The sequence below is a fragment of the Panulirus ornatus genome, chromosome 17 (genome assembly GCF_036320965.1).
Source record: "Panulirus ornatus isolate Po-2019 chromosome 17, ASM3632096v1, whole genome shotgun sequence".
NCBI classification, from domain to species: Eukaryota; Metazoa; Arthropoda; class Malacostraca; order Decapoda; family Palinuridae; genus Panulirus; species Panulirus ornatus.
Window position 1 is genome coordinate 26,084,768 of NC_092240.1, and position 20,318 is coordinate 26,105,085.

Sequence of the window (20,318 nt, forward strand, 5' to 3'; positions counted from 1 at the left end):
TGTGTATGGGGGTGGGTTGGGCCATTTCTTTCGTCTGTTTCCTTGCGCTACCTCGCAAACGCGGGAGACAGCGACAAAGCAAAAAAAAAAAAAAAAAAAATGAATATTATCCATAAGTAAAGAAAACCCTTTAAAGAAATTGAACTCTTACCTCTGTATTAGTGTAGTAGGGTTCCGAATAAACCATGCTGATGTCTATTTCTTTCCCAACACCTTGAAGCTGTGGAACTCCAAACCGACTCTTATTTTTCCTAGTAATTATGACCAAGCACTTTTTAAAATACTGGTTCTTCACTTACTCCAAAATTATGAAATACTTTTCCTCGGGTCTTCTTTTTTCTTTTTGTATTTGATGTGGACTTTTATTCATAATTGGAGCCTCCACTGTAAAAGTAATTTTCACCTCAAAAATCTGATCCACACATCCTCTACTTTTCCATAAACCCACTTGCTCCTTGCTTATTCTGCATTCAGTCACTTCCATCACTGTATCAATCAACACTTGCATACACTTCTCTTGGTATACTTAACAGACTTATTCCCTATGATTGATACATACATCTTTAACACCTTTTCCTCTGAATAAAGTAACAGTAGTAGCTTTCAATCAGTCCTTAGACACACCCATCTATTGTCATGCTAGATTATATATCAAATGCATCCATTCAATCACGGTGTCTCCTCTATAATTCAGAATTTTAACTGTAATCCCATCCTCTCAGGATGCCTTTCATACTTTCATCCTCATTATCACACTTTTTACCTCCTTTTTTGCTATAAGCCCCCTTTTTCTTCCATCTCCCATACCCATGTATGTAACAACTGCTGCCTCCTCACCTTCTCCCACATTCATCATTTCTTCATAATACTCTTTCCATCTTCCTTTCTCTTCCTCCTTTTGATTCAGCAACTCCCCTTCCTTGCTTCTTACATTTATGTTTTATATTATTACATTTATGTCTTTCCTTTTTCACCTCCTTCCAGTACAATTTTTTATTTTCTTTAGACTTTTACTTAGCATATACCAAAATCATCATCTCTTCTTTCCATGCTTTCCTCTATTTGTCTCTGAACATTCCACTTATACATCTTATATTTTTGCCCCTCCTTTGCTGATTTCCACTGGCACAGTCCTTTTGAGTAATGCACCTTATGCCTTTTTCTTTTACTCCAGAGCATATCTAATCTCATCTGTTCATCATGGATTTCCACTTTTATTTTTATATCTCATAACCTTTTATCCAGTTACTAATTCTACAACCTTTAATAGTTTTTCTCTAAACATTTTAAACATCTCTATCACATATGATTGCACCCCTACATTTACTGCACTTTCATCTAAACTTTCTGTCACCCTTCTTTTATACTCCTTGCATTCTTTCTGATTCATCCTCCAAATTGACACTTTTATGTCTCCATTTTTCCTGAAGCCATACCTCCACCTCCCCCTTTTCCTTACCTCCACAAGAACTGCAAAATGGTCAGAATCTCCAAAGAATCCTTGCTCAACTGTAGCATCCAGTACAACCTTTCTCACCTTTTCATCCTTTGCCACATAATCAGTCAAACCCTTTTGTGCTTTTCTTCCATCATTCCTCATCTATTTACATCTGTGAATCATCTCATGCTGAAAAAAAATGTTTGCAAGATATAAACTGCTCTCAGCCCAGATATCCACAAGATAACTTTCATTCTCATTTACTTCAAGGCACTCCTCATTTACCAACTAATTCGTCAACTTCATCACATCCCGCCTTTGTAGTCATATCACCCATGACAACCACCTTCCTCTCCTTCTTAAGACCATTTCATTTGTTCAGTCATTCAAATTTCCCCAGAAATGCTTTATTTCATCCTTCCCTTATACAGTCTTCATATACAGAAGTACATGACCAGATACTAATGCATACTTCACAATTCCAGTCTTTCCATTCATCCACACTATTCTTGATCCATTTCATCTAAGGTCTGTAATGTCCTGCCTCAGTAATAGCTCATTTGCACTACCCACTTTCCCATTTCCCTGATAATTTTTATTCATTCCCATCCAAACCACTCCTTCAGCACCCTCTTACATCTTGAAAATATCATTTCTGTTTTCATTCTATACACCGTGCTGCCCAAGGATATGGGTTCTCCCCAATTTTCAGCACATTCAAACTAAGATTTTAAAAATTCATTACAAGCTGTCTCCATATACTCTCACCAGTCATCCCATTAACATTCAGAGCCATCATCATCAGTTGCTTGTCCCTTTTACTCTTGGGCAGAATTAGTGGACTTCAGAGCTGCTTCTTATCCTTTAGTGCCTCACCCATAACATTCCATTGTTTCATACTGTAAACTGGAAAACCTTAGAAAGTGCCTAAAGTCCAAAGTTAGTTTTACCTACTGACTGTGTAAAATAAATATTTTCATGAAAATAAACCACATTTATAGAAGTAAAGTACAGAACAACTTTCTTGCAGTGGCAGTCTGGGTAAGCTGACTCGCTGCTCAATTTGTAACCAGTATAACCCTGTTTCCTCCCACAATGTAAAGTGTGCATTCACTTTGCAACTTGGCTGCAGCTAACAGCAGACAGCAGGAAATCCAAGAGATGAAAAGTGATTTGTTTACATATTTTTTCTCTCATACGTGATGGCTGTTTCGTGCATTAGCATGGTAGCACCAGGAACAGATGAAAAAAGGTCACATCTGCTTACATCCATTCTCTAGCAGTCATGTGTAATGCACTGAAATTTCAGCTACCTATTGACATCAGGCCTCACAGACCATTCCATGGTTTACCCTGGATGCTTCACATGCTTTGGTTCAGTCCATTGACAGCAAGTTGACCCCAGTACACCACATCATTCCCACTGACTCTGTCCCATGCATGCCTTTCACCTTCCTGCATATTCAGGTCCTGATTGTGTAAAATCTTTTCTACTTCATCCTTCCATCTCCAGTTTGGTCTTTCTGTTCATCGTGTTCCTTCCACTTCTGACACATATATCCTCTTTGTCAACCATTCCTCACTCATTCTCTCCATATGTGCAGAGAAAGGTGTGCATGGAACTGATTGAATTGGAACGATGTGGTGTATTGGGGTCAACTTGATGTCCTTTCACCCACAAGCTGAGATCCTTTACCTCAGTGATTTCATTGTTTACCATAAGGAATGGCTGAATTCCTTCCATACAGATGGTGGGAGGATTGAGCCCACTGACTTTCATTCAGCATTTATGATCTTCTGTAATCATTGCAAGTATGTTATCCATGAAAGGCAAAGTGTTCCTTAGTTCAAAGGAAGTGTGATAATCTCTCCTCTTCATCCACTGATAGGTCTCTCTGGTCTTTAGCCAAGGTCATCGCTAACAACTTCTTTTTCTTCATTCTCTTTCACTTTTCCATTCTGATGGTACCATAGCTATTTGTCTTGTAAACAAGGAAACTTTCTTTGGTTCTTGTTTCTCCTCCAGCTCTGCCTTGGGTGAGTCAAGCATTCCTTCATCACCTGATGCTCCTCTTACTAATCATATGCCCCTCCTCGTAATCTCTTTTTGAAATAAACTGTCTGAAAAGCACTTCCCTATCTGGTCACAAGCCAAGCTTATGATCCTGATTGCATTCATTTCCATGTAATAAATGAGTGTGCCTCTGAACTTGCACATGCTTACTAGTCTGTTCTGTTTCATTTTTAAAACCAGAACTTTTCCTTCTTCATGGAAGCATGCATTGGTGCATCCCATCCCTAAGAAGGGTGGTTGTTCTAACCCCTGTAAATATTATCGTGTTGCTTTGACATCTACTGTTTCGAAAGTCTTTGAATCCCTCCTCAGCCTTCATATCCTAAGATGTCTTGAATCACACAGTCTCCTTTCTGATTACCAGTATGGCTTCTGTAAAGCAAGATCCACTGGTGATATTCTTTATCATACTAATGTCTGGTCATCATCCCTTAAAGATTTGGGGAATCCTTTGTAGTTGCCTTTTGATATATCCAAAGCTTTTGACAGGGTGTGGCTATGGGGTCTCATCTTTAAGTTCCCCTCTTTTGGCTCTGCCTCCTCATATCTATCTTCCCCTCTGGCTGATCAATCTCTGTGTTTGTAGATGGATCAGCTTTTCCCCCTCCCTTCATCAACAGTGGTGTCCCATAAGGTTCTGTCTCCTACACTTTTTCTCCTATCAACAATATCCTTTCTTCTACTACTAAGCAAATGCACTTATATGCTGACAGCTCAACACATTCCTCCCCAGCCTTCAATTCTGCTTTTTCTTCTCTCTCGATCTGCATCTCTTCTCGACATAGCTTGCTCAGTACGCTCAGACTTGGACAGGATATCTGAGTAGGGTAGACGAAATCTGGTTAAGTTTAATTCCTCCAAGACCCAGTTTCTACCTGTCTCTCTATTGAAAATTCTTCACAATTTTCCTATCTCTTTCAATGTTTCTGTAATTCTACCCCTTAACTCAATGAACATACTTGATATTACTGTAACATCCACTATATCTTGGAAACCCCACATGATGGAAATAGCCAAGCCTTGTACCAAGAAACTAGGAATCCTGTCTAGTTGTCAAAATTTCTTTTCTTTTGAACAGTTACTCCATTTATACAAAGGATTGAAATGTCTGTAGATTCTCCCAGGTTTACTTTAAATCTTGACCCACTTGCCCTGTGCTGCAGTGTTGGTTCGCTTTCCCTCTTTTATAGTCACTACTTTGGTTTTTGATCCTGAGAGCTGGCTGCTCGTGTGTCTCCACCACTAGCTAGACCACAAAAAACTTGGCTAGCTGCTGCATCATATGATTACTGTGTGGCTGTTGATGATTAAGGGTTGGGCCGTTTTGATAACTGTTTCTTTCCTTACCCCTCAAATCTTTACTTTCTCATGTCTTTCTCAATAACTATGACCTGGCACTTTTTAAAAGGCAGGCATTTCACTTCCTCCAAGATTCGTAAATACTTTTCATTGTGTCATCTTTTTGTCTTTCATTAACCTCTCCTTCCTTCAGCTAAGGACTGTCCTTGATATGGACTTTTGTTCATGACTGGAGCTTGCAGCTTAAGAAGAAAGAAAAGATTTGTCCACATTATTATCACATACTAAATGGTATTAATTATTATGATAATGATGATGATACTAATGATTATTTAATCACCAAAATGTAAAAGTGATGCTTCAGAAATTCTTTATTCTAAAACTAAATAGATTTTCAATAGTTTGTGTTTGACCTGGGGAGAGGGAGAGTGGGAGCTTGTATAACATACAACTTTTATGATGTTATGAATGGATGACAGAGGCCTGTGATTTTTTTCTAGTGATAGCAGAAGAATGCTGTTAACATTTATGAATAATTTGTGGAACCAGACAATAGCTGGGAATTCAAATGAGGATGGGAACTCATCATTTGACCAAAGTTGCTGTGATATGTGCATTTTCTGTTTTTGTTGATAACAATTTAAGGGTTAAGGAGCTGATTGCTGCAGGGACCATGCTCAGGCCTTATAGCATCTGCAATTCATCATGAAACTCCACTCTTGATATCCCTTATTGTTAAGTTAGTGAATGACAATACAGTATCTAAACATAAGAACTACTTCTTAGAGCAATTTGAAAATTAGATGAATCTTGTTGAACTCCAAAAACTTTGTGGGAAAGAACCATTGCAACACAAACCTCGCCAGGTGGTAGAGTGTCCCGCAGTGTATCGAGACAGACTTCCCCAGAACTTTTTTTTAAAGGGGAAGTAAATGTTTATAGCTGTGTTACTGGAGTGAAAGTTTTCATACATGGTGCTTTGACAAGAAAATAGTGAAATTGGAAAAAATGTAGCTTAGATATTGAAGCTTATTGATACAGTGGTCAAATTGATGAGAACTACTATTGACGTTTGTGTAAATAAATTATACATTTCCTTTTTCCATAGCCAGAGGTTGAACCATTATGTGACATCCATTTTCTCATTTCATTTCAAGCTAGAAGTTTCAGTTTTCTAAATTGTTTCTTACATTTTTCATATGTATATATATGTATGTGTGTGTGTGTGTATATGTGCGTATGTATGTGTGTGTGTATGTGTGTATATATATATATATATATATATATATATATATATATATATATATATATATATATATATATATATATGGACGTATGTATATACATGTGTATAGGGGGGGGGTTGGGCCATTTCTTTCGTCTGTTTCCTTGCGCTACCTCGCAAACGCGAGAGACAGCGACAAAGTATAATAAAAAAAAAAATATATATATATATATATATATATATATATATATATATATATATATATATATATATATTTATATTATCCCTGGGTATAGGGGTGAAAGAATACTTCCCACGCATTCCTCGCGTGTCGTAGAAAGCGACTAGAGGGGACGGGAGCGGGGGGCCAGAAATCCTCCCCTCCTTGTATTTTTTTAACTTTCTAAAATGGGAAACAGAAGAAGGAGTCACGTGGGGAGTGCTCATCCTCCTCGAAGGCTCAGATTGGGGTGCCTAAATGTGTGTGGATGTAACCAAGATGTGAAAAAAGGAGAGATAGGTAGTATGTTTGAGGAAAGGAACCTGGATGTTTTGGCTCTGAGTGAAACGAAGCTCAAGGGTAAAGGGGAAGAGTGGTTTGGGAATGTCTTGGGAGTAAAGTCAGGGGTTAGTGAGAAGACAAGAGCAAGGGAAGGAGTAGCAATACTCCTGAAACAGGAGTTGTGGGAGTATGTGATAGAATGTAACAAAGTAAATTCTCGATTAATATGGGTAAAACTGAAAGTTGATGGAGAGAGATGGGTGATTATTGGTGCATACGCACCTGGGAATGAGAAGAAAGATCATGAGAGGCAAGTGTTTTGGGAGCAGCTGAATGAGTGTGTTAGTGGTTTTGATGCACGAGACCGGGTTATAGTGATGGGTGATTTGAATGCAAAGGTGAGTAATGTGGCAGGTGAGGGAATAATTGGTATACATGGGGTGTTCAGTGTTGTAAATGGAAATGGTGAAGAGCTTGTAGATTTATGTGCTGAAAAAGGACTGATGATTGGGAATACCTGGTTTAAAAAGCGAGATATACATAAGTATACTTATGTAAGTAGGAGAGATGGCCAGAGAGCGTTATTGGATTACGTGTTAATTGACAGGCGTGCGAAAGAGAGACTTTTGGATGTTAATGTGCTGAGAGGTGCAACTGGAGGGATGTCTGATCATTATCTTGTGGAGGCTAAGATGAAGATTTGTATGGGTTTTCAGAAAAGAAGAGTGAATGTTGGGGTGAAGAGGGTGGTGAGAGTAAGTGAGCTTGGGAAGGAGACTTGTGTGAGGAAGTACCAGGAGGGACTGAGTACAGAATGGAAAAAGGTGAGAATAATGTAAGTAAGGGGAGTGGGGGAGGAATGGGATGTATTTAGGGAATCAGTGATGGATTGTGCAAAAGATGCTTGTGGCATGAGAAGAGTGGGAGGTGGGTTGATTAGAAAGGGTAGTGAGTGGTGGGATGAAGAAGTAAGAGTATTAGTGAAAGAGAAGAGAGAGGCATTTGGACGATTTTTGCAGGGAAAAAATGCAATTGAGTGGGAGATGTATAAAAGAAAGAGACAGGAGGTCAAGAGAAAGGTGCAAGAGGTGAAAAAAAGGGCAAATGAGAGTTGGGTTGAGAGAGTATCATTAAATTTTAGGGAGAATAAAAAGATGTTCTGGAAGGAGGTAAATAAAGTGCGTAAGACAAGGGAGCAAATGGGAACTTCAGTGAAGGGCGCAAATGGGGAGGTGATAACAAGTAGTGGTGATGTGAGAAGGAGATGGAGTGAGTATTTTGAAGGTTTGTTGAATGTGTTTAATGACAGAGTGGCAGATATAGGGTGTTTTGGTCGAGGTGGTGTGCAAAGTGCGAGGGTTAGGGAAAATGATTTGGTAAACAGAGAAGAGGTAGTAAAAGCTTTGCGGAAGATGAAAGCCGGCAAGGCAGCAGGTTTGGATGGTATTGCAGTGGAATTTATTAAAAAAGGGGGTGACTGTATTGTTGACTGGTTGGTAAGGTTATTTAATGTATGTATGACTCATGGTGAGGTGCCTGAGGATTGGCGGAATGCGTGCATAGTGGCATTGTACAAAGGCAAAGGGGATAAGAGTGAGTGCTCAAATTACAGAGGTATAAGTTTGTTGAGTATTCCTGGTAAATTATATGGGAGGATATTGATTGAGAGGGTGAAGGCATGTACAGAGCATCAGATTGGGGAAGAGCAGTGTGGTTTCAGAAGTGGTAGAGGATGTGTGGATCAGGTGTTTGCTTTGAAGAATGTATGTGAGAAATACTTAGAAAAGCAAATGGATTTGTATGTAGCATTTATGGATCTGGAGAAGGCATATGATAGAGTTGATAGAGATGTTCTGTGGAAGGTATTAAGAATATATGGTGTGGGAGGCAAGTTGTTAGAAGCAGTGAAAAGTTTTTATCGAGGATGTAAGGCATGTGTACGTGTAGGAAGAGAGGAAAGTGATTGGTTCTCAGTGAATGTAGGTTTGCGGCAGGGGTGTGTGATGTCTCCATGGTTGTTTAATTTGTTTATGGATGGGGTTGTTAGGGAGGTGAATGCAAGAGTTTTGGAAAGAGGGGCAAGTATGAAGTCTGTTGGGGATGAGAGAGCTTGGGAAGTGAGTCAGTTGTTGTTCGCTGATGATACAGCGCTGGTGGCTGATTCATGTGAGAAACTGCCGAAGCTGGTGACTGAGTTTGGTAAAGTGTGTGAAAGAAGAAAGTTAAGAGTAAATGTGAATAAGAGCAAGGTTATTAGGTACAGTAGGGTTGAGGGTCAAGTCAATTGGGAGGTGAGTTTGAATGGAGAAAAACTGGAGGAAGTGAATTGTTTTAGATATCTGGGGGTGGATCTGGCAGCGGATGGAACCATGGAAGCGGAAGTGGATCATAGGGTGGGGGAGGGGGCGAAAATTCTGGGAGCCTTGAAGAATGTGTGGAAGTCGAGAACATTATCTTGGAAAGCAAAAATGGGTATGTTTGAAGGAATAGTGGTTCCAACAATGTTGTATGGTTGCGAGGCGTGGGCTATGGATAGAGTTGTGCGCAGGAGGATGGATGTGCTGGAAATGAGATGTTTGAGGACAATGTGTGGTGTGAGGTGGTTTGATCGAGTAAGTAACGTAAGGGTAAGAGAGATGTGTGGAAATAAAAAGAGCGTGGTTGAGAGAGCAGAAGAGGGTGTTTTGAAATGGTTTGGGCACATGGAGAGAATGAGTGAGGAAAGATTGACCAAGAGAATATATGTGTCGGAGGTGGAGGGAACGAGGAGAAGAGGGAGACCAAATTGGAGGTGGAAAGATGGAGTGAAAAAGATTTTGTGTGATCGGGGCCTGAACATGCAGGAGGGTGAAAGGAGGGCAAGGAATAGAGTGAATTGGAGCGATGTGGTATACCGGGGTTGACGTGCTGTCAGTGGATTGAATCAAGGCATGTGAAGCGTCTGGGGTAAACCATGGAAGGCTGTGTAGGTATGTATATTTTGCGTGTGTGGACGTATGTATATACATGTGTATGGGGGTGGGTTGGGCCATTTCTTTCGTCTGTTTCCTTGCGCTACCTCGCAAACGCGGGAGACAGCGACAAAGCAAAAAAAAAAAAAAAAAAAAAAAAATCTTGTAGTATTCAGGTATCTTAAAAGTCCTCTCGGTAGGGAACATTTCTGCATGGTGCCAAGAGACTCGTTTTTTGAACCCATTTTGCATGTGTCAGATACCATGAGTTTGGGTATGTAACCTCTTCAGTAGGCTTTTCTAGGAATTTTCCTTGGGAGGTATTAGTCAGAGAAGTTTTTTGGCTATACTGTTCTGTAATATGTTTACCATTGATACCTTACTGTAGATGAAGAGGTTTCTAGTGTGGTCTTGGGGTTACCACCATGGGACAGAAGGATCCTAGTGTACCAGGTTGACTCCTAGGGTACATTTTTTGCTGTACTTGGCATTTTTCTTGAAGTTTTTCTTTAACCTTTCCTCTCCATGGTAGTACACTGTCTTGGCTTGTGAGACAAACCAGTGCAAGAGTGAAATGTAAGTCTTTAAGTATGAAGAACTTTCTCTTCAGGGCTGTATCTCATGACCATTTTCCCAATCTGGCATTTTTTCCTTTCTTCCCCTTTCATTTGAAAAATCTCTTTGACCATCATTGTGTATGATCTTAGAATAATGAAGTAACAGCCTGGGGGTGATTACATCAGTGCTGATTGGAGGTTGTTGATTGGTCAAAGGGAGAAGCCACATCATTAAGTACCTAGCAGATGATTAACTAAAGGTAGAGACAAATACCTCACTGGTGAGATACAGAGTTAAGAGGTTTCTATCCTTTTGAGGTCTGAGATATCTCTCATGGCTCACAGGACACCACACCAGAGAGAACCAGCTTTTCATACTTCAAAACTCACTTTTATTTTATAGTTGTTACATGTTTAAGAATAAATTACTTCATGTGTTATCATGTTCTCTGATACAGTGGAGTACACATGTAATGATATAGTACCATGTCTTTCAGGCAAGCTTTTGGTTCGAGAACGCATCAGTTTGCTAACTGATCCAGGCACTCCATTCTTAGAGTTAGGACAGTTAGCAGGGTACCAGCTGTATGGCAAGGAGGATGTGCCAGCAGGTGGCATCATTACTGGCATTGGGAAGGTCTCAGGGTAAGAGTTGCATGTTTTGGATTAAATTGATATATTAATTGAGAATGTAATTTGAGAGAAACAACTACAGTTTTTAGAGTAGAATGAAAAATTTTAAGTTATCCATCAAGCAGTACCTACTGAATTCTTTTTAGAGATTTCCTTCTTTGATAGTATACTTATTATTTTTTATATTTTGCTTTGTCGCTGTCTCCCGCGCCTGCGAGGTAGCGCAAGGAAACAGACGAAAGAAATGGCCCAACCCACCTCCACACACATGCACACACACACACACACACACTTCCACACACGCAATCATACACACCCACACATCCCAACGTACACACATATATACACACACAGACACACACATATTCACACATGCACACAATTCACACTGTCTGCCACTACTCACCCCCATCGCCACCCCACCACACACGGAATAACATCCCCCTCCCCCCTCATGTGCACGAGGCAGCGCCAGGAAAAGACAACAAAGGCCCCATTCGCTCACACTCAGTCTCCAGCTGTCATGCAATAATGCCCGAAACCACAGCTCCCTTTCCATATCCAGGCCCCACAGAACTTTCCATGGTTTATCCCAGACGCTTCACATGCCCTGATTCAATCCATTGACAGCACATTGACCCCGGTATACCACATCGATCCAATTCACTCTATTCTTTGCCCGCCTTTCACCCTCCTGCATGTTCAGGCTCCGATCACTCAAAATCTTTTTCACTCCATCTTTCCACCTCCAATTTGGTCTCCCACTTCTCCTCGTTCCCTCCACCTCCGACACATATATCCTCTTGGTCAATCTTTCCTCACTCATTCTCTCCATGTGCCCAAACCATTTCAAAACACCCTCTTCTGCTCTCTCAACCACGCTCTTTTTATTTCCACACATCTCTCTTACCCTCACATTACTTACTCGATCAAACCACCTCACACCACTTATTGTCCTCAAACATCTCATTTCCAGCACATCCACCCTCCTGCACACAACTTTTTCCATGGCCCATACCTCGCAACCATACAACATTGTTGGAACCACTATTCCTTCAAACATACCCATTTTTGCTTTCCGAGATAATGTTCTCGACTTCCACACATTCTTCAAGGCTCCCAGGATTTTCGCCCTCTCCCCCACCCTATGATTTACTTCCGCTTCCATGGTTCCATCCGCTGCCAGATCCACTCCCAGATATCTAAAACACTTTACTTCCTCCAGTTTTTCTCCATTCAAACTTACCTCCCAGTTGACATGACCCTCAACCCTACTGTACCTAATAAACTTGCTCTTATTCACATTTACTCTTAACTTTCTTCTTTCACACACTTTACCAAACTCAGTCACCAGCTTCTGCAGTTTCTCACATGAATCAGCCACCAGCGTGTATCATCAGCGAACAACTGACTCACTTCCCAAGCTCTCTCATCCACAACAGACTGCATACTTTCCAAAACTCTTGCATTCACCTCCCTACAACCCCATCCATAAACAAATTAAACAACCATGGAGACATCACACACCCCTGCCGCAAACCTACATTCACTGAGAACCAATCACTTTCCTCTCTTCCTACAAGTACATATGCCTTACATCCTCGATAAAAACTTTTCACTGCTTCTAACAACTTGCCTCCCACACCATATATTCTTAGTACCTTCAACAGAGCATTTCTATCAGCTCTATCATATGCCTTCTCCAGATCCATAAATGCTACATACAAATACTTATGCAAATGATTTTTGGAAAGTAACCTCTAAATGGCATTGCTGTGGAAATTTAGGTGGGTTCTTGGGACTGAGTTTCATAAAAAAAAATCAAAATGGTATGCTATTCTTATCAGTCTATAGTAGATATCAAGAAAAGTTAAGAAACAAAAAACAAAAAACAGGCAAACTAAGCTTATTTGGCTTTGGACAGTCATTTAAACTTAGTGCACTAGAAATAGGTGAAAGGGGCACATGAGGACATGATGACAAACAGAAATAAGGTGAAGAGGGAATGGGGTGAGTCTTTTGAAGGATATGTAAATGTGTGTAATGATAGGATGGAACATGTGAGGTGTTAGGGTAGGGGAAGTATGTGAAGGAGAGAATCATGGAAAGTGGTTTAGTGAATAGAAGAGATGGTGATAGCCTTGCAAAAAGTTAAATGTTGCAAGGTGCTGGAATGGATGGCATTGCTATTGCAACAATTGAATTTCTCAAGAAAGGGTGGATAGTGTCATTAATTACTTAGGATTTTCAGTATATATGGATCATGTTGAGGTGCCTGAGGATTAACAGAATGCTAAATGGACAAAGATGAATGTTTAAATTCCAGTGGTGCCAGTTTTTTAATGTACCTGTTAAGTTGTATGGGAGCATGGTGATTAAGTTGGTGGTGGCTTTCACGTAACATTAGAGTGGGGAGGAATAGTGTGGTTTCAGGAGTGGTAGAGGATTTGTAGATCAGGTCTTTGCTTTGAAGTGTTTGAGACCTACATAGGATTTGTTTGTGGCATTAATAGATCTGGAGAGAAAATGTAGAGATACTCTGTGGAAGATGTTATGAATATATGGTGTGGGAGGAAAGGTTTTAAAAAGCAGTGAGGATTTTTTTCAAGAGAACAAGTCATGTTTGGGAGTAGTAGAGAGAAGGGTTCCAGGTGAAGGTGAGTCTATAGCAGGGCTGTGATGTCACCATGGCTTTTTGATCTGTTTATGGATGGGGTGGTGTTGTAGGTGAATGCAAGGATTTTGGAGAGAGGGGTAGGTTTTTCAGTCTGTCAGGGTTTGGAAAGTGTGCCATTTACAGTTTGCTGATGACTTGGGGCTGGTGGGATATTCTTGTGAGAAACTCCCGAATGGTGTCTGAGTTTAGGGGAGTATGTGAAGGGGGAAAGTTGAGAATAGATGTGAATAATAGCAAGGTTTTTAGGTTTAGCAGTGCAAAGAGATAGTTTAGTTGGAGTGTGAGTTGGAATGGAGAAAACTTGAAGTTTTTTAGATACCTGGGAATGGAGACTGCAGTGGATAGAACCATGGAATCTATCATAACCCATAAGGTGGGTGATGGGGTGAAGGTCCTGGGTGCGTTGAGAAATGTGTGGAAAGAGAGATCACAATGTGAGAGAGCATAGATGCTCTTGTTTGAAGTTATAGTGATCCCAATGCTTTTGTATGGATACAAGACTTGGACTCTGGATGAGAATGCATGAAATAGAGTGAATTTGTTGGAAGTGAAAAATTTATGGACTGTATGTGGTGTGAAGAAGGTTGATTATGTAAGAAATGATAGGGTAAGAGAGAAGTGTAGTAATTAGAACAGAATGGTTGAGAGAGAGCCAAAGATGGTGTGCTGAAGCGATTTGGATAAGGAGAAAATTAGAGTGATGTGGTATACAGGGGCAATGTGCTGTCATTAAACTGAAGCAAGGCATATGCAGTGGTCAGGGAAATCAGTAGAATGGTCTGTGGAGTTTGTTTGTTGATAAAGGCTGTTTTTACTAGAGAGTGGTTGTGAGTGAATGAGGCAATTTCTTCATCTGTTCTAGGAAGTACCTTGTTAATGGGGGAAATGGTAAACAAGTATGAAAAAGAATGTATTTATGTATGTATATCTTATTGCCAGACTTTGCCTTCATGTGGCTACACTGTGAGTGGAAAGTCACTTTCAGCAAGGCTATATCATTGTCATTTCATGAAAAGAAGCACTATGTGGTTGAGGAACTTCTCACTCTAAAGGTGTCTATTGTTTCCTTCCTACTGATTATAGTAAAGCTTTGAAGCTACAGGTGTCTCATGAAAGGGACTGTCTCATAAAAGGAGTCCCAGTTTTTTCCACGTTAATATGTGCTTTGGATAATGTTGCCTTTTGCTTTCCTTTAATGTTAATATTATCTTCCTATCTATATCTCTGATGCCTATTCCCCCCTAGGATCTCTCTTATTGGGGTCATGGCAATAAAGTCTCCATGATTAGTGAACTCCAATGCCACTTCTTAGCCTTTAGTGCCTCTCCTTTAGCAGGCCACTGGCAGAAGGCAACTCTAGTGTAGTGTTTGCAGAGGTTCCTACCTAATGGTCCTACCTAATGTTCGTACTGACTACATCTACCTAATGCTTCTGTCTGGTATTCCTACCATCTATTTCTGCCTAATATTCCTTTCTAAATGTCTTTGTCCACTACTTCTTTCCATTGTTTTTACCATTTTATCAAAAGGTAGGGTTAGTGCATAGTGCTATCTGCAGGAAAATCTTGAGTTGTGAAGAATAAGTTGGGTGAGATAAGTGTTGTCCAGTGTTATGCATGACAAGGAGAGATTGCATAATTGTGGTCAGAATGCTAGTGGTCCACTTGTGGGTAAGGAAGAAAGGAAAGACAGCAACCTGAGTCATAGGAGTGAAATTTGACAACCACTGAAATGTTGGCTTTCTCTGCATTGGTCACTAATCCTTCAATACCTAGGCAGGTAGTACTGGTAATATGCCTCCTTGGTCAGTGGCTGCTTACAAACTATTACCAACTAATTTTTAAGATTTTATGCTATATAAGTAGATTTTGATGTTAATTATATTAATTGCTTAATTATAGTGTGGAGTGCATGATTGTTGGCAATGATGCTACTGTGAAGGGAGGGAGTTACTACCCTATTACTGTCAAGAAGCACCTCAGGGCACAAGAGGTTGCTCAGGAGAACAACCTGCCCTGCATCTACTTGGTGGACTCGGGTGGCGCTAATCTTCCACGCCAAGCTGATGTGTTTCCAGACCGGGATCATTTTGGCAGGATTTTCTGCAATCAAGCCATCATGTCTTCTCAGGCAATTCCTCAGGTGGGTTTCTGCTTTAGATCAAGTTAATTTTAGAAAAGAAATAAAAAATCACTTTTTTGATGCACAGCTGCAGAAGAATGTGGTTCAAGTGTGGACTAATTGTATTTTTGAAACTTTATTGTGTATTCAATGTGGTTACATCATCTATGTATGACTAACTCCAAAGTTCATCCAAGAAAAGTAAAGGTTGTGGCTGTGATGTGGCGAAACATTTTCATGATGATCATCAAACTAGCGTCTCATCGGAGATAGTCCCATTGTTCACATTTAAAGAATGTAAATTATGAAAAGGTTACAATGCATGAGAATTAGGTAGACAAGAAAGAAATTCTCCCCATTTTGGGTTTTCATTTCTTCCAGATGACTGTTACAGTATTGCATTAAACATAGATACAAGCTGCATTCTTACATGCTGTGCTTATTGATCCAAAAGGTTGATGACATGGTTATTTTGTGCATATGGCTGAGGGAAATCTTAAAGTATTTGTGTTTTAATTTCAGATCTTTTCCTAATATTTTGATATATTCACTGAGTCTTATACATGTTTATTCTTTTCATGTTAGATTGCTGTTGTCCTTGGGTCTTGTACAGCTGGTGGGGCCTATGTCCCTGCTATGGCTGATGAATCCATTATTGTAAGGCGACAGGGGACCATTTTCTTGGCTGGACCACCTCTTGTTAAGGCTGCAACTGGAGAGGAAATATCTGCTGAAGACCTTGGTGGTGCTGACTTACACTGTGGGTAAGCCTTATATGAGTAAAACCACATTAGACAATGGTTGCCCACATTCTGGAAAGTATACTGTATTGGAATGTTCATAGCATGATTTTTGCAGCATAAAGATAAAGAGAAATTCAGCTGGATGTCAATTATGAAACATGTATCAAATAGCAGGCTGTGATATATTAATTTTCAGCCTTATGAGAATGTACTTTCATATAGGTATGTGGTGTCAACTACCTCACTCCCATATCCTAATACACCATGAATCTCAGAGTCTTCTTTCTGATCATCAGTATGGCTTCTTTAAGACGAGATCCACTGGTGATGGTGTTTCCTATCTTACTAATATCTGGTCATCATTCCTTAAAGATTTTTGGGGAGTTGTCTATGGTTGCCTTTAACATATCTAAAACTTTTGACATGATTTGGCATTGGGGTCCCATCTCTACCTCCTCCTCTCTTTTGGCTTTCCTCCCTCACTTTGCTTCCTCATATCCAGCTTCCTCTCTGGCAGATATATCTTTGTGGTTGCTGATGAATTAGCCTTCCCCCTCTTTCTCCATCGACAGTGGTATCCTTTGAGGTTCTGTCCCGTCCTGTACATTTTTTCTCTTTTTATTAACGATTTTCTCTCTTACACAAATAATTAAGTGCACTCATACACTAATGACTCATCACTGCATTCATCCATATCCTTCAATTCTGCTCCCTCTTCTCTCACTCAATCTGAATCTCATCTCAACACAGCTTCCTGAATAAACTCAGACTTGGACAGAATACCTCAGTGGGTTAGACAAAATCTAGTTAATTTTAATGCCTACCCTTCTTTCACAACTCTCGTCTTTTTTTTATGGGTCTGTAATTCCATCTCTTGACTCAGTGAACATACATACTTGCTATTACTGTAACATCCACTTTTTCTTGGAAACCCAACATTATGGAAATAGCTGATTTTGCCTCTAAGAAATTGGGAATCCTATTTAGATGTCACAATTTGTTTTCATCTGAACATTTGTTCCATTTATAGAAAGGATGGATTTGTTATTGTATAGAGCACTGCTCTCACATCTTGCTTGACAGAGTTGAGTTGAAAGTGGCCAGACCTGTAAACTCTCCCAGGCTAACTTTAAAACTTGACCTGCTTGCTCTTTGGCAAAATGTTGGCTCACTTTCCCTCTTCTATAGGTATTACTCTAGTTATTGCTCTTGAGAGCCGGCTGCTTGTGTGTCTCCACCACTAGCTATATCATGTGATACTTTGCAAGCAGCTTTATCACAATGGCAACTCAAGGATGGGCCATTTTGATAACTTTTTCCCCCACCCCAATGACTATGACCTGGCATATTTTGAAAGACAGGTTTTTCACTTCCTCTAAAATTCATAAATATTTTCCATTGTTTCTTCCTTTTGATATGGACTTTTGTCCATGACTGGAGCCTCTAACATAAAAAAGAAAACAAATTCCACATTGGCATTGTATATTTATATAGGATATAATTGTCAGAGCTGGAGGGAACAAGGAAAAACGGGAGACCAAATTGGAGGCAGAAGGATGGAGTGAGGAAGATTTTGAGTGATTGGGGCCTGAACATACAGTTGGGTGAGAGGCATGCGAGGAATAGTGGGAATTGAAACGATTTGGTATACCGGGGTCGACGTGCTGTCAATGGACTGAACCAGGGCATGTGAAATGTCTTGGGTAAACCATGGAAAGGTCTGTGGGGCCTGGATAAGGATAGGGAGCTGTGTTTTTGGTGCATTACACATGACAGCTAGAGACTGAGTGTGAGTGAACATTGCCATTTTTGTCTGTTTTCCTGGCACTACCTTGCTGAAGCAGGGAGCAGCAATGCTGTTTCTTGTGGGACTGGGTAGCGCCAGGAATGGATGAAGGTAAGCAAGTATGAATATGTGTACATATGTATTTGTGTGATGTCTCCATGGTTGTTTAATTTGTTTATGGATGGGGTTGTTAGGGGGTAAATGCAAGAGTTTTGGAAAGAGGGGCAAGTATGAAGTCTGTTGGGGATGAGAGAGCTTGGGAAGTGAGTCAGTTGTTGTTCGCTGATGATACAGCGCTGGTGGCTGATTCATGTGAGAAACTGCAGAAGCTGGTGACTGAGTTTGGTAAGGTGTGTGAAAGAAGAAAGTTAAGAGTAAATGTGAATAAGAGCAAGGTTATTAGGTACAGTAGGGTTGAGGGTCAAGTCAATTGGGAGGTAAGTTTGAGTGGAGAAAAACTGGAGGAAGTAAAGTGTTTTAGATATCTGGGAGTGGATCTGGCAGCGGATGGAACCATGGAAGCGGAAGTGAATCATAGGGTGGGGGAGGGGGCGAAAATCCTGGGAGCCTTGAAGAATGTGTGGAAGTCGAGAACATTATCTCGGAAAGCAAAAATGGGTATGTTTGAAGGAATAGTGGTTCCAACAATGTTGTATGGTTGCGAGGCGTGGGCTATGGATAGAGTTGTGCGCAGGAGGATGGATGTGCTGGAAATGAGATGTTTGAGGACAATGTGTGGTGTGAGGGGTTTAATCGAGTAAGTAACGTAAGGGTAAGAGAGATGTGTGGAAATAAAAAGAGCGTGTTTGAGAGAGCAGAAGAGGGTGTTTTGAAATGGTTTGGGCACATGGAGAGAATGAGTGAGGAAAGATTGACCAAGAGGATATATGTGTCGGAGGTGGAGGGAACGAGGAGAAGTGGGAGACCAAATTGGAGGTGGAAAGATGGAGTGAAAAAGATTTTGAGTGATCGGGGCCTGAACATGCAGGAGAGTGAAAAGAGGGCAAGGAATAGAGTGAATTGGATCGATGTGGTATACCGGGGTTGACAGTGGATTGAATCAGGGCATGTGAAGCGTCTGGGGTAAACCATGGAAAGCTGTGTAGGTATGTATATTTGCGTGTGTGGATGTATGTATATACATGTGTATGGGGGTGGGTTGGGCCATTTCTTTCGTCTGTTTCCTTGCGCTACCTCGCCAACGCGGGAGACAGCGGCAAAAAAAAAAAAAAAAATGTATGTGTATATATGGGAGACCAAATTGGAGGTGGAAAGATGGAGTGAAAAAGATTTTGAGTGATTGGGTCCTGAACATGCAGGAGGGTGAAAGGCGTGCAAGGAATAGAGTGAATTGGAGCGATGTTGTATACTGGGGTGGACGTGCTGTCAATGGATTGAACCAGGTCATGTGAAGCGTCTGGGGTAAACCATGGAAAGTTTTGTAGGGCCTGGATGTGGAAAGGGATCTGTGGTTTCGGTGCATTATACATGACAACTAGCAACTGAGCATGAACGAATGTGGCTTTTATTGTCTTTTCCTAGTGCTACCTCCCACACATGCATGGGGAGGGGGTTGTCATTGCATGTGTGGCGTGGTGGTGATGGGAATGAATAAGGGCAGACAGTATGAATTATGTACATGTGTATATATGTATATGTCTGTTTGTGTGTGTATATATGTATACGTTGAGATGTATAGGTATGTATATGTGCGTGTGTGGATGTGTATGTATATGCATGTGTATGTGGGTGGGTTGGGCCATTCTTTTGTCTGTTTCCTTGCGCTACCTCACTAATGAGGGAGACAGCAACAAAGTATAGTAGATAAATAAATGAATGTATATGTCTGTGTATGTATATGTATGTATATGTGCATGTATGGGCATTTATGTATATATATGTGTATATGAGTGGATGGGCCATTCTTCATCTCTTTCCTGGCGCTACCTTGTTGACGCGGGAAAATGTGATCAAGGATAGTAAAATATTAAAAAAGTGTGTTAGTGTTCTCTTATTCTGAAGTAGAGATTTCAGTTGATTAACAAGATGAACCAACCTGTGGCAAGCCATGCATCTGGTTAAGATTTAAGATGTGTATATTTATTTTGAGGAAGTCCTACTCATATGGAGGATTACTTGTCGCAAGTGTTTAAAATGACATAATTGGTGACTAGAAAACTGGGCAAAACTTTTTTCTTGGATTGACATTTTCTTTCAGTTTAGGTACAACTCTTGTATTAAGAAGTCCTTCATCATATCATGAAAAGTATGTTTGCTTGTTAACAAAATTCCTCCAGTAATCAATTTTAACC

General features: G+C 40.4%; 1 protein-coding gene across 1 annotated transcript in view; it reads left to right on the top strand.

Moving 5' to 3' along the window:
- Mccc2 (methylcrotonyl-CoA carboxylase subunit 2) overlaps nt 1-20,318 on the top strand; it is a 130,845-nt gene that overhangs the window by 50,606 nt on the left and 59,921 nt on the right. Inside the window, exons 4-6 of the mRNA XM_071672181.1 lie at nt 10,544-10,691; nt 15,258-15,498; nt 16,063-16,241. Coding sequence (XP_071528282.1) covers nt 10,544-10,691; nt 15,258-15,498; nt 16,063-16,241 — 568 coding nt within the window. The remainder of the gene's footprint in view (nt 1-10,543; nt 10,692-15,257; nt 15,499-16,062; nt 16,242-20,318) is intronic.